The sequence below is a fragment of the Hipposideros armiger genome, unplaced genomic scaffold (genome assembly GCF_001890085.2).
Source record: "Hipposideros armiger isolate ML-2016 unplaced genomic scaffold, ASM189008v1 scaffold_426, whole genome shotgun sequence".
Taxonomy (NCBI): Eukaryota; Metazoa; Chordata; class Mammalia; order Chiroptera; family Hipposideridae; genus Hipposideros; species Hipposideros armiger.
Window position 1 is genome coordinate 44,210 of NW_017731776.1, and position 22,069 is coordinate 66,278.

The following is a 22,069-nucleotide window of genomic DNA, read 5'->3' on the forward strand; positions in this document are numbered from 1 at the left end:
AAAAAAAAAAAAAAAAAAAAAGATTGTCTTTAGGATTCAGCATGGCATAGGATTTCTTCAACCCACTCCTCCTGGAACTTTCTCTCAGTAAATGGCAATTCCACCCTTCCATTTGTTCAGGTTAAAAACCTTGACATTAACCTTAATTCCTCTCTCACAGCCCCCAAATCCATTGATTAGCCTGTTCGGTTGGCTCTGCCTTACACAAATACCCAGAATCCTACTCCCTCAGGCCACCTTCACCATCACCTCCCTGGGCCACCATGTTGCACGACGGTGCCCTCCAGAGCTGTGCAGAGAGCACCAGCCCTGTTCCCGAGACCAAGCCACCACCGCCTGTCCCCCCTGGATTTTTGCAGACACCTCCACACTGTTTTCCCTGTTTCTGTCCCAGCTCCCCCACATCTATTCTCAACACAGCAACTGGAGCAATCCTTGAATCTGAGTGAGACAATGCCGTCCTCCTGCTTAAAGGTCCTCCCTTGGGCTTCCCATCTCACTAAGAGAAGAGACTTTCCATGGCCTTCCCCACCTGTCCTGTTTCTTTTCTGATGTCCTCTCCTTCACTTGTGTCCAACCACAGGAGCCTCACCAACCTGGAACAGCAAGTGCAGAGGCTACCCGGGGCAGGGGCAAATGGAGAGCAGGCACAGGTGACGCACACTGACAATAGCATGCCAAAGGTGACATCCTAATTCACAGTGCTTGCCAGCGTCTGGTGTGTAACTACCTCTATGGCCTGTTGTAAGATGGCATCATGATACCAACCCATCAGTCCAGAAAAATCTAACCATCGACTCTTACGAGCGGGTGCGACACACAGTCGTGTTTCTCAGGTTCGATGACAGGTACACAGATTTTTTTACATTCTTTTTTTTTTTTACATTTATGTAGACATTACCATATAAAGTTGTGTGGAAGAACTATTGCATGATAAAACTATTGCATGATAAATGTTAAAATGACAAGTGAAAGGCCAATTCCTGAGGCCCAGAACAAAAGACAATCTGAGCTATAGTCTTTCTTCCCTCCCCCAGCACCACCTCTTCTCTCAAAGAAAAACCCAGAAAGTTCCAGTGGCTGTCAGGTTCCTCAGGTAACGGGGATGTGAGCCAGGTGAGGCCGTGAGCCAGGCCCCAGGGGCACTGGAGAGGGCCTGGAGTGAGGTGGGAGGAGAGGAGCAGAAAACCTTGAATTTTTGCAGTGAGGCTGAACGGGAATATGAGGGCTGAGAGCAGCCCCCGCAAGCTGGCCATGGACCCCCATGTGAGCAGTTCAGTCATCACCTGGGAGCAGGGTCATAGCTAGGGAGGTGACCCGGTGCTGAGGAAAGACTGGGGTTTAGAGACAGAAGAAAAACCCGGATTTGAGCTTCACGTCTACCTTCTATTACTGAGAGTCCTGGGCAAATTGTTTCCGACCCGTCTGTGAAATGGAGCTAATGCTTTCTTCCCCCCACCCCCCTCCCCCCCCCCCCCATAACAAACAGGTCTGACCCGTAGGACGCTGTCGGTGTTGGAGTCTCCAACCCACCCTTTTCCCCAGGTGGTGCCACCACCAGGCTCTGGAAAGGAAAAATACCAGCCTGCCAGCTACTGGGCACTCACTGCATGCCACAGGCCAATTGCCTTCATGCAGCATTTCAGAGAGTCCCGCCAACAACCCAATGAGGGCCATATTGCCACACTGTCCCCATTGTATGGAGAAGAAGGTGACTGAGGCTCAGAGAAGTTAAGAACCCTGCCTGAGGCCACACCCAGTGAGTGGCTGAGCTGAGCTTTGAACCAGAAACCTGATGTCACTGATACCAAAGATGCCCAGGCCAACAGTGCCTGGGTCTCCTCCTGGCTGTTTAGGACACCAGGGGTGTTCAGGGAGGGTAGAGGCTGGCTGCCAACTGGCTGGATCATCTGCACGACGAGGACAGACTTGCCAGGGAACCGGCATTCCCAGCACTCGGCACAGGGCCTGGCAAAGAAAAGGCCCTTGATGGCCATGAATGAGTGTCCCTGGGGATGTGTCCTCGGGTCTTATCCATAGAGGCTCAGGAAGGGGTGGACACCCCACAGGCCTTCCCTGCCCAATGCCTTGGAGACTACGGGTAGTCACAGCCCCCACCTTTGTCCGTTGACCTGACCTTGAAACAAGTTTGACCGCATGTTGTAGCCCAAATCGTAGTAGTCAGAGAAGATGGAGGCGATTTCCACAGAACTCTGGGTCCTGCTGGGCCGCGAGCTTGCCCTCTTCTGACCCTCAAAGGCTTCACCAATGGCCTTTCGAGCCTGAATGGGAATCGACAGAGAAGAGACACAGGAGAGAGGGGCAGGGTCAAGCCACCTATCTCCACTCTAACTCCCCTCCCTCTGACCCTGCCCTCACCACCCTTAGCCTGCAGCCTTTCAACCAACCCCATGGCTGAGGAGCTGGAATAGCTCCATTCAATGCTGCCTTCTTTAGATTTGTGCGGGTTGAAAGCATCCAATTCAAACATAAGACTTATAACTGCCAAGTCTTTAAGGGCCAGGATTCAGGATCTGCTGGCCCAGTTTGTGTCTTCACCCTACACAAAATTGGGTTAACTTACATAACCCTTCCTTGACCTTGGACTCCTTATCCATACGATGAGGATAATAGCACCTTCCTCGTTGGGAAGATAAAAGGAGTTGTTATATGTGAAGAGTTTAAATTGTGCACAGTGCCTGGCACACAGCAAGTGCTCAGTGAACACTACTTTCTGGTGATATTATTACAGGGACTCTGTTGTCAAGAGCAGGTTCCTTTGGGGTCCTCATTATAAGTCTCCGTGCATAACCCTCCTGCCGCCCTTAGCCTCCTGTGCTGACACCTGCTCCTCAGAGACCAGCTGGTCCACCACGTTGCTCCCAAACTTGTGGCGAATGTTGTCAGGAATGACACTGCTCCTCTGGCCCTGGGCCCCCGAATTGGGGCTTTCCTTCAGTCCCTGGCATGGCGGAGCCCCCTCTCGGAAGGGAGCCCTGCTCTCCATTGAGGGGGGTCTATAGCCCCCGTTCTTCAGGGACCCAGGCCGTGGGTCCATCCCAAGGGAGTCCCTGCTGACAGCTGTGGGGGGTGGACACCGGACCCCCTCCAGGTGAGCATGCCCCAGGGGGCTGCCTCCCTGGTGCAGGGACGGCTGCGGAGAGACTGGAGCTTGGCACTTGAACTTGGAGGTATCCAAGGGACTGTGGGCAGCTCTCCTGGGGTCCGTGTCCTGCTGGCCTTCCTTATTGTTCAGATGGGCCCTGGTCAAAGTGGTTTCACCTGAACAGGAGGAAGAGAGGAGGAGGGAGAGAAGGAGACAGACAAATGTAGAGAGTGGAAGGCAGGAAAGCAGCCAGCAGTGGGGGTGGGGAGGGGGCACAGACACAGAGCCCCAGAGATCCAGAGCAGAAAAAGGGATGGGAACAGAGAAGTCATGGGAGCCAGAAGCATGGGTGAGAAATTGGGGGAGACAAAGAGAGAAAGTTCAGCTGCTAAGCCTCCCACAGGACACAGTCACCCCACCTGGTTTTTGACAGCCCATGCCGGCCCATCCTTGCAGCCTAGCTGTGTGGCCTTCAGCAAGGAATTTGACTGCTCTGTGCTTTAATGTCTCTGGCTCCATTTGGTTAGTTCTCTTTCCCACCTTAAACCCCCTCCTCCCCCAGCAATCTAGTGAAGAAAGCCAGCAGTCCTGGAAGCTGCATAAGGCATTACTTGGTCCGGCCAAGTCACAGGGCTAGAAGGGACCAGAGCTGGAGCTGGGCCTTTGTCTTGGCTCCCCATTTACAGCTGCTCCCCCGACCTTCACTTCCCTCCTCTACTCTCCCCTGCTCTCTCACAGCACCTCTCCCCTCCCCGCTTCCCACCTGCATTCCTGCCCCTGCCCCTCAGTTCCAGGGGGTCTCCTGCTCCCTGCCTGTGATGTCTCCTCCTCTTCTCTGCCTCCAGCCAAAGAAAGTGCTGCTTCTTCCCTACACGCCGTGGGATGTCCCACCTCCCAGCATTGGCCCGGGCTGGTTCTGCTATCTAGAAGCCCACTCCTTCCTTTTCCCTAAATCAAAATTCTACCATTTTTTTCAATGCAGCCCCACCCGGAAGTCCTCCTTGACACCCACCCCAAGCTGCAGGGACACCTCCTTCCTCTCTACTTTACAACTCTGTCCCCAACATACTCTATGCATCTCTCCTGACCCTGGGTCTTCCCTTTCTCCATCGTCGTGAGCTACAAACCACCTTGTTTCCCCCCATCCTAAATGGGGGTCATTGAGGTGGGGTCCGTGGGTGAGTCAGTCCTGGGTCTCCCACAGCACCCCCAGAGAGCCCTGTGCATCCAAGATACAGGTGAAGTCGATTCGTGAGTGAGGGAATGTGGACGAAAAACAAAAGTTCTGTGGAAAGTAACCTCACAGGGTGATCTGATCATAAACCCTAACCAGGCAGGTCATGGCGGGTAGTCACGGCCCAGGCCTGTAACTTCTTTAGTAAAAGGTTTTATGCTAGCTCTGTCCAGGCCTGTAACTTCTTTAGTAAAAGGTTTTATGCCAGCTCTGTCCATTGTTCTCATGTATCTAGGTTACCACGCGTTTCAAATACCAGAAGTAATACCCCTCAAAGAGGATATTAACCCTCAAGAGAGCACATAATCTTGTTAACTGTCCTGTAATCCCATCCCCACCTTGTTTTCTCCCATGCAATTTTCCTATGTTCCCTTCTTAATTTCAAATGCATAAAATAAATGCAAAACTGTCACTCTCCAGAGCATTTGAGATCTTGCTCCCCTGCAGATGTTGTCAGTTTGGCTCAGATAAACTCATAAAAATCCTCTACAGGTTTGGACCTTTCTTACAGGAATGAGTAGGTGGCTGCAGGGGTGTGAGACCCAGAGTCACACTGCATGAACCTCATCGAGTCTAAGATGAGACCCTCCCTTGGTCCTGGGTTCTGCCCCAACAAGTAGGCAGCTAGGTAGGCAAAGGGGTGCCTCTGGGGAAAACTAAGGCTTCCAGGATGGGGACTTCTCAAAAGAGTGGAGGCGGAGAGCTTGAAGAGTGCCCAGCACCCACCTGTTCAACGGGGGTCCCTCCTCCTGCTCGTGAAAGACTAGGCCTGGAGCAGAGATGGGCTCCTCCTGGGGTCCCCCAGCATTCGGGGCTTGACTCCAGGGCAGTGGCCCCTGTTTCTCCCAGGCTGTGCTCCTACTGCCTTCGCTCAGCACATTCTGTGGAGTTACCAGCTCACCCTTGGCCAGCTCTTGGGTTACGAGTGCTTTCATGGCCAGAACAGTGTCTGTATCCCCTGACTCAGAGAGCCAATATATTCACCAGTTCAGGTGTGTGGCAGGTGCTGTGCCAGGCACTGGGGACACACAGAGAGTGAGCTAAACGGGCCAACAACCCCTGTCCTCTTGGAGTTAAATGTTTATTGAATGAATGAATGAACGTCTACAGCTGGCATTGCAGGAATCTCATTGCAACTCCACTTTTCCTCCACTCCATTCCTTCAGCTCTAAAATGGGCAGAGTAAACCCTATTTCACTTGCTATTGTGAGGATCAAATGAGGAGTCATCAGAGTTTTCCAAGTTTGGCCACTTATCAGAATTCCCAGGAGAACAGGTTAAAGAATACAGATTCCTGGGCCTTTGCCAGAGCTGCTGTATCAGGGTGTCAATGGGAGAGGCCTGGAATCCTGGTGTTAACAAGGCCTCTGGGTCATTCAGGTCTTTGAAGAAAGCTTCCAGCAGGAGTCCCGCCCTACCCTCCCTGGACGGCCTGTCTCCCACATCTCATCTGCCAGCCTTCCTCATAGCTGATCTGATCCAGTCACAACTGCATTGAAACCCTTCTCCCTGGGCTCAGGGCAGAGCCTCTAGCCTGGAGGACCTGGCCCAGGACCAGGCCTGGCCTCTCTCCGACTTCCCTCTTCTGCCTTCCAGCTATATTGAATTTCTTTCAAAGCACCAGCCCTCTCTCACCTCCAGGCCGGCGCTGTTCCCTGTGTTTGGAACACTCCTGCCCTCCTTGGGCCACACCACTCCCTGGGCTTGGCTCACTCCTGACCCACATGTACCCCTCACCCACAGAGCCCAGGCCTCCCCATCCCTCACGTCAGTGTGTGCCCCTCTGGTTGCGGATGAAAAAAGGGCTTCTATGGAAAGTAACCTCACAAGGTGATCTGATCCTAAATTCCTAACTGGGCAGGTCACGCCCCAAGCATATAACTTCTTTAGTAAAAGGCTTACTTTTGCCTTAAGCGGCCTGTCCATTGCTTCTGAGCATCTAAGTTCACATACCTTTGAAATGCCCCCTTTCAGGCCCCTCCTTCTGAGAGGTAACCGCCCTCAAGACAGCAAATGATATAACTACCCAGTAATCCAATCCGTCTTACTTTCTCCAACGTTCATGTACGTGTAATTGTCCTCACTGCCCTCCTTAATCTCAAATGCATGTGAGAAACTGCAAAGCTGTTATTCTCCAGAGCATTTGAGATCTTGCTCCCCAGCATAAGTCGTCAGTTTGGCTCAAATAACTCTTATAAAAATTCTCCACAGATTTGGATGTTTCTTACGTGGACATGGTGCATACAAAGGTCTGATGTGTCCCCTCTGAGCCCTGAGGATGTGACTGCACAGGGTCAGAATCCCCAGGCCTGTCACATGGGAGGGGCTCAGCAGTATTGCTCTCCCTCCCTTTTTCATTCCGTCTTCAAACAGAATGCCCTGAGGAGGTCAGGGCCGTACAGAGAGGGTCTGGAAGCCAGAGCCAGACTGAGGGAGAGGGAAAGGGGTTATTCCTGCTGCCCCAGGAAGTCCCTCCCAAAGCCCTGGGTGTGCACTGTGTGTCCCTGGCCAGCGTGTCCCTGGTCAGCCCGTCCTACCTGCTCGGTGGCCCAGCTCCATGGACTCTTGCTCAAGCTTAGTCCTGTAAACAAGGAAACACTGCGTCGTTGTCTCAGATGACACAGAGGCTTCATAAATGGGGATAAGCCAAGGGCGGAACAGGGAGCCCTGTGGCCATCTGCCCAGCCCCTGACCAGAGGTCTTTCCATGCTGCCTCCAGTGCCCTCTGGCATTCAAGGAGCCCCCTGCCCTATCCACCCACCACCCCTGGCACTGGGCCTGCCTCCTGGACCCCAGCAGGCTCTACCCTTTCTGGAAATCCCCGGTCACCACCCCTCACCACCACCACCACACACACACACACACACACACACACACACACACACACACACACACACACACACACCAGTGCCTCAAAGGCCTTTCTCAAACAGTCCGGGGGTCTGCCCCCTTCTGCACCACTTAACACTCCCCTGCTGTGGGGTACATTGTCCCAAGCACCCCATCCTGGTGACTATTTGCCTCCCTGCAAATAGGATTTTGTCCATCTTACCAGCTGGCCCTTCAAGCGCAAGGGAGAGGGACCAACATGGCCAACATGGAGGAGAACCGAGAACAGGAACCTGCTTTGGCATCACCTCAGTCTCCCCTCCCAAGGCAGGCCTTTGGGACAATCCTGGCATCTTGAAAAGCTTCTGCACCTTTCAGGTTTATGTTCCTTTTTCCTAGGTGATCTCTTTTCTTATTCATAGTCTCTTATCACGTGTGTGTTTTAAGGTTTTTGTGGATTTTGGAATATAAATAAGATAAAACAATTTATCGCATAATGGGAATTCGGTCCCTAGAACCTAAGTGGTAAGTACCTTTGTAAGAAGGGAAGCATAAAAGCCGCAAGGCAGAGCCGGAAGGGAGCTTTGAGATGAGTTAATCCAACCCCTTCATTTTATTGATAAAGAAACTGAGGCCCAGAGAGGCAGAGTGACTTGTCTTAGGTCACCAGCAGGTTGTTCTGCTGGTAAACTCACATCAGCTTAAGAACTGGATTAGTTTTGTTCTCTTGAAAAATCACCAAGCAAAACACCCTTAATAACTGTTGGGTGACTGTGTCACTTCTGCTGTGACTGCCAACGATCCCTATGCCCTGGTATTCACACACTGTGCAAAACGCCCTCTTGAGTATGGGCTGGACTGAGCAACTTGCTTCTGGATCAAAAGAGTATGACAAAAAGAGGATGTCACTTGCAAGACTAGATTAGTGACTTCGGTCTTGTTCACACTCCTCCTCTGGCTTTCCTTGGCTTGCTGGCTCTGATGGAAGCAGCTGCCATGTTTTAAAGCTGCCCTATGGAGAGGCTCAGGGGATAAAGAACCGAGCAGGCTCCTGGCTAACAGCTCATAAGGAACAAAGACTCTTAGTCCAACAGGCATCCAAGAACTGAGTGAATCTTACCACCTGAATGAGCTTGGGAGTGGGTGCTTCCCCATTTGAGCCTTGATGTAAGAACACAGCCCTGCTGACACATTAATTACAGCCTGTGGGATGAGCTAGAGACCCAGCCAAGCCACACCCAGGATCCTGACCCTTAGAAACAGTGAGATCATAAATTTGTTCCTTTTTAAGGCACACAGTATTAAACTGCTAAGCTTTGTGGTAATTTGTTATGCAGTAAATATATATACCAAATATATATTTGGTTACCAGGGATGGGGCGCTGCTGTAACAAATACCTAAAAACGTGGGAGTGGCTTTGGAACCAAGCAGTAGGTGGAGCCTGGAAGGATTTTGAGAAACATGACAGAAAATGTCTAAATTGCCTTAAACAGACTATTAGTAGAAATATGGACTTGGAGGGTGCTGCCAGTGAAGGCACCAGAGGAAGTGAGGGGCATGTTATTAGAACCTGGAGAAGAAGTGTCCTTGTTATGTAGTGACAGAAACTTAGTGACACTGTCGCTGCCAGTTTTGTGGAACGCAGAGCGTGTGACTAACTGGGTGACCTAGCAAAGGAGATGTCCAAGCTAAGTGCTGAAGGTGCCTCCTGGTTTCTTCTTGCTGCTTGTAGTGAAATGTGAGAGGAGAGAGAGAAGGAAGGACTGTTAAAAAAACAGGAGGCAGGACTTAGTAGTTTTGAAAATTCTCATCCTCTTCAGATGCCAAAAGATGCTAAAATTAAGAAATGGCTTCAGAGCATTCTATCCTGAAAATGTACCGCTTTTTGTTAAAATCTTAGAAAGATGAAAGGATCAGAATATTATCCAGTCACACAATGGGTCCTTAAAAGAGATGAAAAATACGCTTCACAGATTCTCTTAATGGAATAATAGGGCGTCTTCGGATGTTTGAGTGCCATCTCTCAGCTGGAGGGCCAGTGGAGGGGACTTTTCTCTCTGGAGTGTCACAGTGTTTGAGAAAACTGTATTGGCAAAAATACTACCAGCCTGGAGTGAAAGGGACACAAAATTGTACAAAATGAAAAGAGTGGACTCTCAAATTCTACTGGCAGATAGTAGTCTGAGAAAATCACTCAGTCGCAAACATGCACGACATTTTAAAAAGCGGGGAGGGCGGTAACTTAGAGAGGGGAAGCAAGGATTCATAGGGCAGAGCTGAGAGCCATGGAGAATTATTTCCACAGCTTGAAGCCTAATAAGGAAAGCCCAACATTTGCCTGGCTGGATTTCAGAATTGCTATGGACCAGTGACTCCTTTGTGTCTCCATTTTCCTCGTTGTTGAATAGGAATGTCTGCAGCTCTTACCCCATGGCTGCCGCACCATTGTATGCCAGGTGTGGTCAGGGCAGGCAGATGATTTTCACAGATCAACTGATGGAGAAGGACTGAACTCAAGAAAGAAGCAACACCCGAGGAGCCTCATCCATACATGGGCCTGATTTATAGGGCCAGATTCTAGCTTTTAAAGTGATGCTATAATGGGATGAGGCTTTTGGAGATCTTGGGAAAGGGTGAATGTATTTTGCATGTGGAAAGGACGTGTGTCATCTGGGGCTAGAGACGGGCGATTGACATGGCTCCAGTGACCCCTGTTCCTTGGTATTCACCCACTTGAGTAACGCCACTGCGCCTTCCCCTGCCACCCCTGCCCGAGTGTGGGCTGGATTTATTGACTTGCTTCTAACCACTAACCGAGAGAATATGGCAAAAGTGATGGTGCTACTTCCAAAAGGAGGTTATAAAAGACTGTGACTGTGTCTTGTTCATACTCTCTCTGGCTCAGTCACTCTGATGGAAGCAGCTTCCATATTGTAAGTGTCTGGAGAGGCCTGCAGGGCAAGACATAAAGGGTGGCCACTCGTGAGGAACCGAGGCCCTCAGTTCAGTAATTCCACCACGTGAGTGGCCTTGGAAAGACGTCCTTCTCTAATTGAGCCTTGAGATGGGGCTGAAGCCCCGGCCAGCATGTTGAGCACAGTCTGTGAGAGACCCTGAGACAGAGCACCCATTGCACCCGCATATGTATTCCTGACCCCCAGGAACTGTGAGATAATACATGCTGTTGTCTTAAGCCACTACATGTTGGGGTGATTTGTTACGCAGTTTAGCAGATTAGTCTATCTTCACAAGGACTCAGTAAGCTGTTCAGAGAAAGTATTACCTCACCCTCTTGACAGATGGAGAAACTGAGGCTCGGGAAAGAAATAGGACCTCACCCAAGTGGTGTTGAAACCAACCCTCACATCTTCTACCTCCTTCAAGTGAGTTTTCTGCCCCTGTCCCCACTCCCCATCCCTAGCCACCCACCTGAGGTACCCACAGCAGCCCCCCCATCTGCCCCAGTGGCCCCCCCAGTCCAGAGCAGCCTGGATGGGTTTGGGCAGAAGTGTGGCCTCACTGCCCGTTTCTGACCTGGAGAGAAGGTCCCGAAAGATGTTGGTCAAGAAGGGAGGAAAAAGAGGCCCAGTTGCAGTCCCGGCGCTCTTCACTCACAGGCAGCTCTGAACGGGGAGAAAGAAGATGCAATCTGTGTTATGAGAGACTCCTGGCCCACCCTGCAAGTCCCTGCCTGACCTCGCCACTCTCTTTCATGTCAGAAAACACGTGAACCGCTCTGGTGTGTGCTGAAGCCCAGGAGTGTAGATCTGCACTGCACAGCTGCGGGCAGAGGCCAGTGGATGGTTGCTAGAGAGCAGCCCTCCCTTGCTGTTCACTGGAGTCGCCATGGCGACACTATACACAGGGCTCTGTTACCTCAGAGGGCTGATGGGCCCACTCTAGGGAACAGAGGCCATGGAAAGCCAGCACTGAGAGGGCAAACTGTCCCCTGAGCACCCACCATGTGCCAGGTTGTGTGCCAGACACAGAGGACGTTCTTGGGATTACAAAGGATTAAGTGGACAGAGTGATTAGTTCTGTCTAGGAAAGAAGAAGGCAGAGCTCACAGAAGGGCCATTTAATCTGGATTTTGAAGGACGTGTAGGAGTTTAATAGTTTAGAAAGGACTCAAAGAGTAAAAGCATGGATGTATTTGTGAGCATAAACGTAGGTCAAAGGGAGTGGGGAGGGGAGGGAAAGGTTCACCTGGAGCTCTCTGAGCTGGACGCGAAGGGATCAGTTGACCAAGGAGTAAAATTAAAGCAGAGGCGGGACACTGAAGGTCTACTCTCCTCCTCTTGAATCCTCTTAAGGGCTACAGGAGATCCAATAAAGTTCAGTGACTTCTGCAGTTGGTGCCTGCAGCAGCTGTCTTGTTTGGCTGTTGCTCAGCAGGGGTGGGGTATAGGGAATGCCTCCTGCATGCCCCGCTTTTCAGGGTCTCCCCAGGAGGCAGAGAGCATTGTGATTACATTTGGGGTCTTCAGAGTCTGGGCCTGCCACTTATCGGAAGAGCGACTTTGGCCAAGTTCTTTAGCTAACTTTCCTCCTATGTGAAACAGATATAACCCACCTCCAATGGTGAGAGTGAGGACTGAACAAAGTCATTTTTGTGAATGTCTAGAACAGGGGTCGGCAAACTTTTGAGACGGAAGAGCCGCCAGGGGTCAGCAAACTGTGGTTCACGAACTGTGACTCTGAAGTAAAATTGAAAATGAAAATAAAACTATCATAGTTTCACTTATAAAATTTGTACAGGATATTATTCACATAACGGTGATTATGCAAAAATATATTTATGGCTCTCAAATAATTTTTAAATTGTTGAGAGGGACAGGATTGGTTCTTCCAGGGGTCGGCAAACTGTCAAGACGGAACGTACCCAAAGAGCCGCATATGGCTCACGAGCCGCAGTTTGCCGACCCCTGTTCTAGAACACGGCCTGGCACAGAGAGATGTCCCCTGTAACTCTAAGTTAACCCCATAGGGGATCCTTCAGCAAATCCTTCAAAGTACTCCAGACTCGGACCCCTTTATCCACCTCCACATCTCCCCCTGGCCCCCACCCCAAACCACCACCACCTCATGCCTGCGTTAACACACTTGCCTCCTCATTGGTCTCCTGATTGTGCGCGCGTCCCCTTTGTTAATTACCTATTGGCACATAACAGTACAGGCAAATTTGGGGATACTGCAGGTTCGGTTCCAGGCCACTGCAATAAAGCGACTATTGCAATAAAGCAAGTCACATGAATTGTTTGGTTTCCCAGTGCATATAAAAATTATGTTTACACTATATTGTAGTCTATTAACTGCACAATGGCATTATGTTTAAAAAAAAATGCACACACCTTAATTAAAAAATACTTTATTGCTAAAAAAAAAAATACTAACCATCATCTGAGTCTTCAGCAAGTCATAATCCTTTTGCTGGTGGAGGGCCTTGCCTCGATGTTGATGGCTGCTGACTGACCAGGGTGGTAGTTACTGAAGGTTGGGCGGCTGTGGCAATTTTTTAATACAAGGCAATGAAGTTTGTTGTATCAATTGACTCTTCCTCTCACGAACGAGTTCTGTGTAACATGGGATGTTTGAGAGCATTTTACCCACAGAACTTCTTTCAAAATTGGACAGCCGGGAGCAGGGAACCCCCAGTAGGTGGGGCCTGGACTCATCCCATAGCCCCAAAGGAGGGTGTAGAGAGCCTGTTTCTGGAAAACTGGGAATCCAGCCACATGGGCCCCGTCCACTAGGTCTTCTACTGCAGCTTCCGGTTCACGCTGCCAGAGCTCTAAGATCTCCCGGGGATTGAAGCTGCTTCCCCATCCCGTCCCCCATTGCTCTCCAGAGGGTCTTATTCTGAGCTAGGAAGGTCACCCAAGGTGGCACCACCCGCCTTTGGCCTGCTTCTGAGCATCACCTCTACTGATGCCCCAGGGCCTGTGTTGTGTGACAGCTCTTTGAACACTCATCTGGGAGACCAGCTGCCCCCAATCCTCTTCCCCCCTAAACAGAGGGCTGGGCCTATCGCAGGAGGGGTCAGTGCCTGGCTGGCTATGGTTTCACTTCTCTCTGGCTTCCTGGAACCCCTCCCAGGTAGGTCCCAGCATTCTCCACCTGACATGGGACAGCGGGCGGCTGCCTTTGCCAAAACAAAATAGTAAAGTGGTGTCCTCAGTGTGACTGACTTCCTCAGCTGGCCATTGCTACGGAGGTTTCTTCCCTTGGTGGATTCTAGGGAATCCAAAGGACATGGAAATCTGGGGCAAGAATGGGCGCTTGGGGTGGCCGGTTAGCTCAGGTGGTTAGAGCACAGTGCTCATAACACCAAGGTTGCCGGTTCAATCCCCACACGGGCCGCTGTGCTGCGCCCTCACAACAAGACTGAAAAACTACTTGACTTGGAGCTAATGGGTCCTGGAAAAACACACTGTTCCCTAATAAAATAAAATAAATTTAAAAGAAAATGGGCGCCAAGGAGAGGCAGGCAGACTCAGGGACTCAGAAAAGGCCATGTTTATTCCAGTGTTGTTGGGGGAAGTGAGTGCTTGACACAGCAATTCTAAAGCTTGTCACTCTCCTTTGCTGAAGAAGTGGGAGTCAACAGCAAGTCATGCCGGTCACTAAACTGGCAGGAGTTGCGCGTGAGTGGAGGAGAGGCCCACTGCTCAGGCCTTCCCGTCCTTCCACTGTGACACACGGGTCTCCGGGGGGGCCCGGCGGAACCACTCAGACCAGGAGCCATCATAGACGGCCACATCGGGCTTGCCGCAGAGGTAGGCGGCCAAGGCAATGTGGCAGGCGGTGACACCCTTCCGGCATGTGGCAATGAGGGGCTTTGCGAGGTCTACCTTCTTGGCCTCGAACATGGCACGGAGCATCTCTGGGCCCTTCTCGAAGCCGTCCTCCGTCAGGAAGTCCATGAACGGCATGTTGACCGAGCCTCGGATGTGGCCTGGATCCAGCCCTGGACAGGGGCGGAGGACAAAGGGAAGGACAGGGTTAGGAAGACATGGGGCGGGAAGGGCGGGAAGCGGGGCCTGGAGGCCGTGCCTGGCCATGGCTATAAGGATAGGGAGTTCCGCAAATAAAAATAACATCTTTGCTCTTCTCGGATCTTGATTTATTCCTGATCCGAGTCAATGCTCATGACTGAAGACGAAGTGTCCCCTCCCCGCAAACATGCCCTGAAGTAGGAATGTCCAAAATCACACCTGCTTGAGAGAGTGGGGATATGAGTCTCAGCTCTACCATTCACTAACCTTTACCTTGGTCAAACTGCTTCATTTCTCTGAACCTCAGTTTTCTCACCTGTAAAGTGGGCTGAATGGTGCAGACCCATCTCATAGGGCCGTTCAGAAGACTAAATGAGATGATTAATATGGTTGCCACATGCTATGTCAACTGCTGAGAACACAGCAGTGAAAGGGAAAGAACCGCCCTGGCTGTCTGGGAGAGGATGGTCTAGCAAGGAAGACAGATGTTAAACAGACAACCACATAATTAATGAATATGTCACTCTAGTTTACAGATGAATACACTGAGGTTTGCAAAATGACATGCCCCCCACTAAGGCCACACCAGGAGGTAAAGGCAGACCTGGGATTACACAGAGTCATTGGGTTTTCTGTTAAGCACACAGTTGTGGAAAGAGCATGTGATTTGCTGTTAGACATACGTTCAAAGCCCAGCTCTGTCACTTACTAGCAGGGTGACCTTAAGCAAGTCACGTCACCTCTCTGCGCCTGTTTCCTCATTGGTAAATGGGAATGAGAAGTCACAGGTGTCAGGGCTGTTGTCAGAAGTAAAGCACTGGCTTCGGAGGCTGGCCCACCCCATCTCGGGTGCTGGTACTCCCCCCATTTCACCATCCACCCCTGGAGGCAGGTGAGACTGGGGGCAGTGTGGTCCATCTCCTCAGGCCCCTCCTAGCAACCTGAGACACTTGGATGGAAGTAGAATGGGGGTCTAGGCTGGCTTTGGGGTCCATTCCAGAACTGTCGCTGTACCCAGGGCGTCCCTTCTGCTAAATCTGGCTTCAGAAAAGCCAGCAAGTGGGGCGAAGTCGACTGGGCCACAGCCAGGGCTGGTGTCACCCGCAGGGCCGAGACCTTGGTCTAGCCCCCAGCATGCCTAGGTCACTCCACTCCACACCATGGCGGACTGAACACTGGGAGTGGGGCCCAAGACGAGTTTGGGCATCATTTTAGGCTCCTCTTCCTCCAAAATTCCCCACCGCCCCATTAAACCTGGACTGTGGGGCAGGATAGGACCATGATAGGCAGCACTGGGAGAGGACATGATGGCAGTGACCAGGGCACACACTGGGGCAGTGTGCAGCCAACCAGGCCCTGCACCTCTGGCCTCAGTTTCCCCAACCGTGACATGAGGCGATAACCCCACCTACTTCACAGGCTTGTGGGGAAGTTGGCTACTGTAGTTAGTGACCCTGGGCACACAGTAGGTGTGCAATCCTGCCAGCAACATCGCATTCCTCTCACCCAAGGCCAAAGAGGATTCCGAGATCTGCTGGCACAAGTCAAGAGTTCCTTTAATTTAATAGATTCCCCAACTTATAAAATGATAGCAATTCCTTCCTGTGGAGATTTCACCTTTTTTCTGGAAACGTTAATCTGAGATCGGATGTGTGCTGACCCAATGAGGAACAATTCATCTGTTGGCTTTAAGGGTGTTGTTCTTTGCCAAGAAACCCAACTTTAAAATGTTTAGCATTGGACCAGCCGAGTGGTGCGTTGGTTAAGAGCTGGCTTGGGATGCCAGAGGGCCTCGGTTCGGATCCCACATATGAGGGCCAGTGACACTAAGATGGTGAGCAACAGCTCGACCTGGAGCTGGGCTGCCGTGAGTCGCCAGCAACAGTGTAGGCTGCAGTCCCCTGCTGCAGTGGGCTGCTGTAAGCTACCGTGTGTAGCCGGCAGCCAGCGTGAGCAGCCCGTCCAGAGGCCAGCAACTGATCTGCCTCGCCTGGGAAGAACACAATGATGGTGCCAACTTGGGCCAATGAAGCAACATCCTCCACAACTAGACTGAAGAACAAACCAACAGCCACTTGTCTGTTCCCCTTCCCCCGATCCACCAGCGCTGTTCCCCTCCCCCAATTCCCCAATAAAATCTTAAAAAAAAAAAATGTTCAGCATCCACACAGTGGGCTGGATTTAGTGCATTTCAAAGCACAAGCATTTGTTGAGTTCTGAATGCTGTTTCTCCCCCTCCCTGGCCCTCCCTCCCATGAAACAGCTTCATTGTTTTCTTCTGATTATATAAAAGGCACCTCTTGGGAGTGAAGAAGTGTGTGTGTGTGTGTGGGGGGGTGTGTGTGTTTCAGACCAAAATGAGGATGTTCCTTCCCATTGCCTGGGAAGAGCATATTCAGTCATTAGTATTTACATAGCACTTACTTGTACCNGGGGGGGTTCTGCAGACCCTGGCCTCCCACACTAGGCCAATATCAGGAGGGGGGGGTGCTCCTTTTCATCTCTGTCAGCGAGAGCTCAGGGCTTGCCTGAGGAATTTAAACGAGCAGGAACCTGACCCAACTGGAGGGAAGGCTCGCGGGCCCAGAAGCTCCGGCTGCCCTTCTCCCAAGTCCGGCTTCAGCCTTTCCCCCCCAGCGCGCATGCGGCCATGCTCATAACCTCTGGTATTAGGCCCCCAGACAATGGGTTATCCCAAGAACTTGATCTTCCTTAGCCCTCACAAAGCTGGGGAGATTATCCTCCCGGCACTAACGGAAAGCCCAGGCTCACAGAGGCGACGTTACTTGTCCCGGGACACACAGCACAGGTGTGAGAAGTGAAGTCAGGTCCGCCTGACCCCAAAGCCTGCGTTCTTTGACCGCCCTGAGCCTCCCTGGAAAAGGGGGCTGAAGCAGGGGAACGATGGATGAGATGACCCCTCATATTCCTCAACTGCACAGAGGTCGGGACGCTGTGTTCCAGCTTTGGCCAAAAAGATGCCAGTCAAGTTGGTGAGACTGCTGATAAGTGCGGGTTTTCAAGGCCAGGAAAGCCTGTTTGGCTGTTTCTTGCTTTCTTCCTAAAGACACTAAGGAATCCAGTGCAGGCAGCCCCAGCCCTGGTCACTGGGAGGCAGCTTAGCACCCTCCCGGCTCCTCCAACCGCAGCCCCCAGCCCTGTGAGGCAGAGACACAGGCACAGCGGCCACCGGATCCCATGAAGCAACACCCCAGAACTGGGACCTATCCTCCCAGTCCCCAAGTTTGCTTACACGCAGTGACCTTGGGAAATAGCCCCACTTTGATGCCTGCTGACTGAGGTCAAGCCTTGGCCACTCTGCCTCATGAAAGAAGTCTCTGCTCCCTTCCCCCACCTCCAAAGTGGGACCAGTTCTGACCACCGCCTGCCTCGCTGTGCAGGGCTGCTGTAGGGTGTCAAGGAGAGTATATAAAGAATATACCATCTACAAATAAAAGTGCTCATTAACAGCCAATGTCCTTCTTCACCCTCACTTACCCACCCCAACCCCGAACCCCACCAGGGGAGAGAAAAAGAATAATGTTTATAAAGGCACTAAGCTGAGTCAATTCCCGCCTCTGCTGTCTCCCTTCCCCCAAGCTCCTATAAGGTGAGCAGTGTTCCTTTCATGAAGGAGGACGGTTCAGAGGGATGTGCTCAAGGCCACACCAGGATATAAACTCAGGTGTCTGACTCACCTTGTGCCCGTTTACAAACAGGACCAAAGGTACTGGGGGCACAAAAATGAGGCCAGAGGGGAAGTTGCTTGTCTAAGGTCTGCAGGAAGTGGCTGTCAGGTTTCTAAGGTCCGGCTTCCAGCTCCTCCTGGAGGTCACTCCTTCTAGGGACATCCAGGGCCTGCCACCCACCCTACCCTGGGCTTTACATCAGGCCTGCAGAGCCCACCGGCTGCATCCCTGATCCCACCCCAAGCTGATGCCCATGAACTCAGCAGAGACTCGTGTGCCTTTGTGTCTCCGAAATGTCTTGTACTTGAGGCCGTCAAAGCCTCTTAGAAAATGAGGGAGGAAAGTGCCACACCCTCCATGCCTTTCTGAATGGCCCTGGCCTTCGCACAGTTCCTCGCCCTTCTCCAAATACCTGTCCAACTAATGCTGCATTTAAATGAATACGCCCCCAGGTGGATAGGGCTGATATTCTTCTTCTCCTTTTATAGTAAGGGAACCCCGACAAGTGGAGCAATGGGAATGAGGTCCCACCACCAAGAAAAGGGCTGACCTTAACTAGGATCCATACTCGCTGGGCTCCAGATGGGATCTGGAGGAGGTGGGAGTAGGGCCACAGAAAGGGGGAGGGACTTGAGAATTCAGGGCCTCCAGACGCATCCCCAGCAGCAGGCCAGTTCCCCCTCTCTGAGCCTCAGTGTCCTCATCTCTAAAATGGGAGTAAGGAGACTAGGTTTGGCATCTGGAAACTCGCCCTTCACTTATTCTCAGGTTGCTTCGGGGCAAGCTGGAAAGCAGCAAGGGGAACAACTCCACGTTCCTCCCACAGTGGTGGCTCAAGTCCCAAGGAGAAAAGGCGTCTTGAACCAAGGCCAGGAGGGGGCTGTAGGAGTTCTGTGCCAGGAGTCTCTGGAAGGTGCCAAATGAACTTGAATCTTCAACTCCACACCTTCGGCGAGCAAGCCGGACAAGGAAAACATGGGGCCTGGAAACAACCACGGCGGGGAGGACAGAGCCCTGCGTTTTCCTGGCTCTGCCTAGCCGTGAGACCTTGACCCACCCCTTCCTCTGTGTACCCCAGCCTCCCTTCTGCCCGATGAGGTGACCTATCAGAACCTCCAGCTCTAAGAGTGTTAGAAACAGCTTTCACTGAGTTCTTTCCAGAGGCACAGACAGGAAATATTTTTCAACAAGTTAGGCAAAATGCTGCACAAGAGTCAGGGTCTACAGAGGCACACTGGGGCTGAGGGCAGAGCCACTGCCCCAGGAGATGCCAGCCGCTCTGAGGACTCAGGACAGCCTGGGCCACGAGAGGCCCCAAGCAGTGAGGTCCTGGCCACCAGAGGTGTCCAGGCAAAGGATGGAGGGCATCCAGCAGGAGTAATGGTGAGCCCGCTGCTCTGTTAGGAGGTTCTAAAACTCGGCATTTCCTCTCCTGAGACTACTCCCACCCCCAGCAGCATAGAATCCTCCAGGCCACCCCTTCATCCACAGGAGATGGACTCACACGCCATCTCCCTGCTGATGCCTAGTGGAGGGGGCTCCCTCCTGGCCCTGCAAGGTGGGGGTGGGCAAAATGGCAGTGCATCCTGGTTCAGAGCACTTGTTTGAAACTAGTCAGTGCTAGGTTCAAATCCTGACTCTGCCACTTAACTGAGCAAGTAATTTAATATCCTGGCATCTCAGTTTCCTCCCCTCCAAAATGGGGATATTAAGCCTTGGTGGATGAGAACATGCACTGTTAAGTGCTTAGCATGCAAGGGCAGCTGCTATTATAGCTCTGCAGACAGGCTGCAGCTGTTTGGAAAGGTCAGGGGGCCTGGGAGATCCGGAGGGAGAGGGGTACCGGGGGAAGGGCACTGTTGATGTCTCTAAGGGTTTCTGGGGAACAGAGAGGCCCTGAGAAGCTAGGTGTCCTTGAGAGGCTTCTGTACAGTTATGCATGTGTGGGCTCACGAACATACCTTTAGGCACGTGGGGAAGCTAGTGCCTGGGTGTGGGTGGATATGTCACCACTCACCTGTGTTGATGACACCCCATAGGGATGCACGTAGCTATGGGAACGCACGCACATGGAGGTCTTCACACATCAGAGCCTTTAGGTTTGGCTCCATCCTCTCATTTTACAGATGGCAACACTGAGGCCTACACATGGGGGGGACTGTGGGCCAAACCTGAGGATAATCCCATACATCGTTACTCCCCACCCCTCCATTGGGCATTACTTCCCAGCGACCATCCACCCACTGGGACACCTACCTACGGCATCTGGCTCGGGCTCGGTGCCCAGGTACCGCCCTTGGGACCTTGAATCCACGAGCTGGAATCTCTTAGATTGAAGGTTCTCCAGCACCTGTTCGTAGGTTTTGAGCAGGGAGCGGTCAAGTGTGGCTTTGAAGACTGCCGGCTCGGGGCGCGAGGGCTCAGATGTCACTGGGTGGCCCTCGTTCAGCCAGTTCCGGAAGCCGCCATTGAGCACGGACACTGTGCGGTGGCCAAACACACGGAACATCCACCAGACTCTCGGTGCGTAGAAGCTGCCCAGGTGGTCCCCATCATACACCACCACGTGCGTGTCGTTGCTGATGCCCAGGCGGCCCACGTAGTCTGCGAAGCCCGCCTCGCTGGGCAACATCATCTCGTAGGGTGACGACTTATCCTTGCACTCCTCTATATCAAAGAAGGAGGCGCCCGGCACATGGCGCTCTAGATACTCCTTGCGGGCCTCCCGGGTGCCCGGTGAGTACCAGGAGGCGTCCAGTACCCGCAGGCCAGGCCCTAGCTTGCCAGCTCGGACAGACTCCGCCAGCCACTTGGTGGAGACCAACGCCCGGTAGAGCACCTGATGAACCATGGTTTCAATTCTGCGCGTCACCTGGCGCGGGTGGGAACCCGGAAAAAGCCAAGCATGAGGACCGTGTGTGCAGCGCAATGGGGTCTGGGGAGGAGGAGTCTCTTTCCCCAATGAACACCTCGGGTTGGCGCGTTTATAGCAAACCGGCGGCTGGGGCGTGCAATGGGATAGGTCTGCAGGTTCCCTAAGGAAAGCCTGCTCCGCCCCCCCCCCAATCCTCACCCCCCGACTCCCACGCACGGAAGGGGGTGGGGCAACTGCTTCGGAGGGCTCCAGGGGGGAGTTGGCCCTAGCAGCTGCAAAACTCGCCCTCCGGATCCTGCTAGAAAAAAGCAGCGAAAAGATACCCAGGAAGGGGGCGATGGCCTCTTGGGCAGGGGAGTGGGTGATAGGGAGGGCTCGCTGGGACCGTGCACACGCCCCCGCCGTTTTTCTTGTCTAGCAATCCCGCCTGCAGTGTCTCCACAGCCAGGTCTCGCCCGTCTCCCGGATGCCGGAATCCAGCCCCAGCTCGGTGCCCTCTGCCCCAGTTGGGTCAGGGGTTCCCGGGGGCATCGCGCCCGCCCTCGCCACGGGAACCCTACCCTGAGCCGCAGATGGCCCGACCGGTGGGAGGCCCAATCCCGTTCGGCCCGGGCGCTGGCCGCCGCCCCCACCCTGCTGCACTTACTCGCCCTCGCCGCCGTCCTGGTGGCGCCTGTCCCTGCCCCTGCCCGCTGGAGAAGTTGGAGGTTCAAACCCCGAGCCCGTAACACCCTGGCCGGTCTGAACCATCGCGCCGCCGCCCGCGGGGGGACTGCGCGCCGCTGGTCTTGGCCCCTCACTGTCCGCCGCCCAGCCGCGCCCGCCCCCGACGACCACCCTGCGCACAGCTACTCTCAAACTCTCGAGAACCCGCTGGGGACACCTGGCGGCACCAGGGCAGCGTAGGGCGGGACTTGGCGGCGCGGGCGTCCCCCAGGCTCCGCCAGTGGAAGGCGCGGGCAGCAGCGTCTCCGAGTGGCCGCGGCGGTGGGCTGTGCCCGAGTCTCCTCCCTTTGGCTGGCCGCAGGTTGGTGACGGGAGGAGGGGACAGCTGCGGGCGCGGGGAGGGGGCACCTTGCGGTGGGGGCCATGGCCGAGCCCGGAAGCCGGGAGCCCGAGACCCGGGTAATCGCTGGGGCGTCGCGCTTGACTTCCTTAGGGGGAGGCCGATAATTGGGGTGCGCCGCGCGGGGCTCCCCCGCAGGGCCTGAGCGGAGGAGGGGGCTGCAACTTGGGAGGAAAGGCGCGCCCTTGAGTTTGCCCTAAGGATGGCTGTCTGCGGCAGCTTGGGGCGCCCAGCAGGGTGGGGCCGGGGTGAGTGGCGGTTGGTGAGCCGTGGG

General features: G+C 53.2%; 3 protein-coding genes across 8 annotated transcripts in view; 1 reads left to right on the forward strand and 2 right to left on the reverse strand.

The window, feature by feature from the left end:
* The window catches only part of CIMIP4 (ciliary microtubule inner protein 4), a 20,078-nt gene extending 7,485 nt beyond the window's left edge, over positions 1-12,593 (reverse strand). For 2 of the 4 annotated variants that reach the window (XM_019664604.1, XM_019664600.1), the window contains exons 1-5: positions 10,867-10,932; positions 10,705-10,793; positions 6,878-6,921; positions 2,846-3,282; positions 2,138-2,282 (exon numbers count right to left, since the gene is read on the reverse strand). In XM_019664604.1, coding sequence (XP_019520149.1) covers positions 2,138-2,282; positions 2,846-3,282; positions 6,878-6,899 — 604 coding nt within the window. In that variant the 5' untranslated portion in view covers positions 6,900-6,921; positions 10,705-10,793; positions 10,867-10,932. Of the gene's footprint in view, positions 1-2,137; positions 2,283-2,845; positions 3,283-6,877; positions 6,922-10,704; positions 10,794-10,866; positions 10,933-11,376; positions 11,859-12,564 lie in introns of those variants that run through there. The other 2 variants (XM_019664602.1, XM_019664601.1) reach the window with 2 other exon arrangements.
* Positions 12,594-13,663: 1,070 nt separating this feature from the next.
* TST (thiosulfate sulfurtransferase) lies at positions 13,664-21,539 on the reverse strand. Of its 2 annotated transcripts, XM_019664598.1 has the most exons (3): positions 21,376-21,539; positions 20,111-20,726; positions 13,664-14,137 (listed from the first exon to the last, which is right to left on the reverse strand). In XM_019664598.1, exons 2-3 carry the CDS (start codon positions 20,703-20,705, stop codon positions 13,839-13,841), a joined length of 894 nt encoding a protein of 297 aa, XP_019520143.1. In that variant the 5' UTR covers positions 20,706-20,726; positions 21,376-21,539; the 3' UTR covers positions 13,664-13,838. The 2 variants fall into 2 exon arrangements, with proteins under 2 accessions (XP_019520143.1, XP_019520144.1); XM_019664599.1 differs by lacking the exon at positions 21,376-21,539 and having other exon boundaries at positions 20,111-21,369.
* A 111-nt stretch (positions 21,540-21,650) lies between these two features.
* MPST (mercaptopyruvate sulfurtransferase) overlaps positions 21,651-22,069 on the forward strand; it is an 8,471-nt gene continuing 8,052 nt past the window's right edge. Inside the window, exon 1 of one of the 2 annotated variants that reach the window (XM_019664597.1) lies at positions 21,651-21,756. Coding sequence is in view for 1 of the 2 variants with exons in the window: in XM_019664596.1 (XP_019520141.1) it covers positions 21,819-21,854 (36 nt within the window). In the remaining variant the exon portion in view is untranslated. The other variant, XM_019664596.1, reaches the window with a different exon arrangement.

What these genes read in the sequence shown, in the direction of transcription:
- TST (XM_019664598.1), bottom strand. Translation starts at nt 20,705, where the DNA reads ATGGTTCATCAGGTGCTCTACCGGGCGTTGGTCTCCACCAAGTGGCTG. An exon ending in GCCCGAGCCAGATGCCGTAG is followed by an intron (nt 14,138 to 20,110) that starts GTAGGTGTCCCA and finishes GCCCCTGTCCAG; the next exon opens with GGCTGGATCCAGGCCACATC.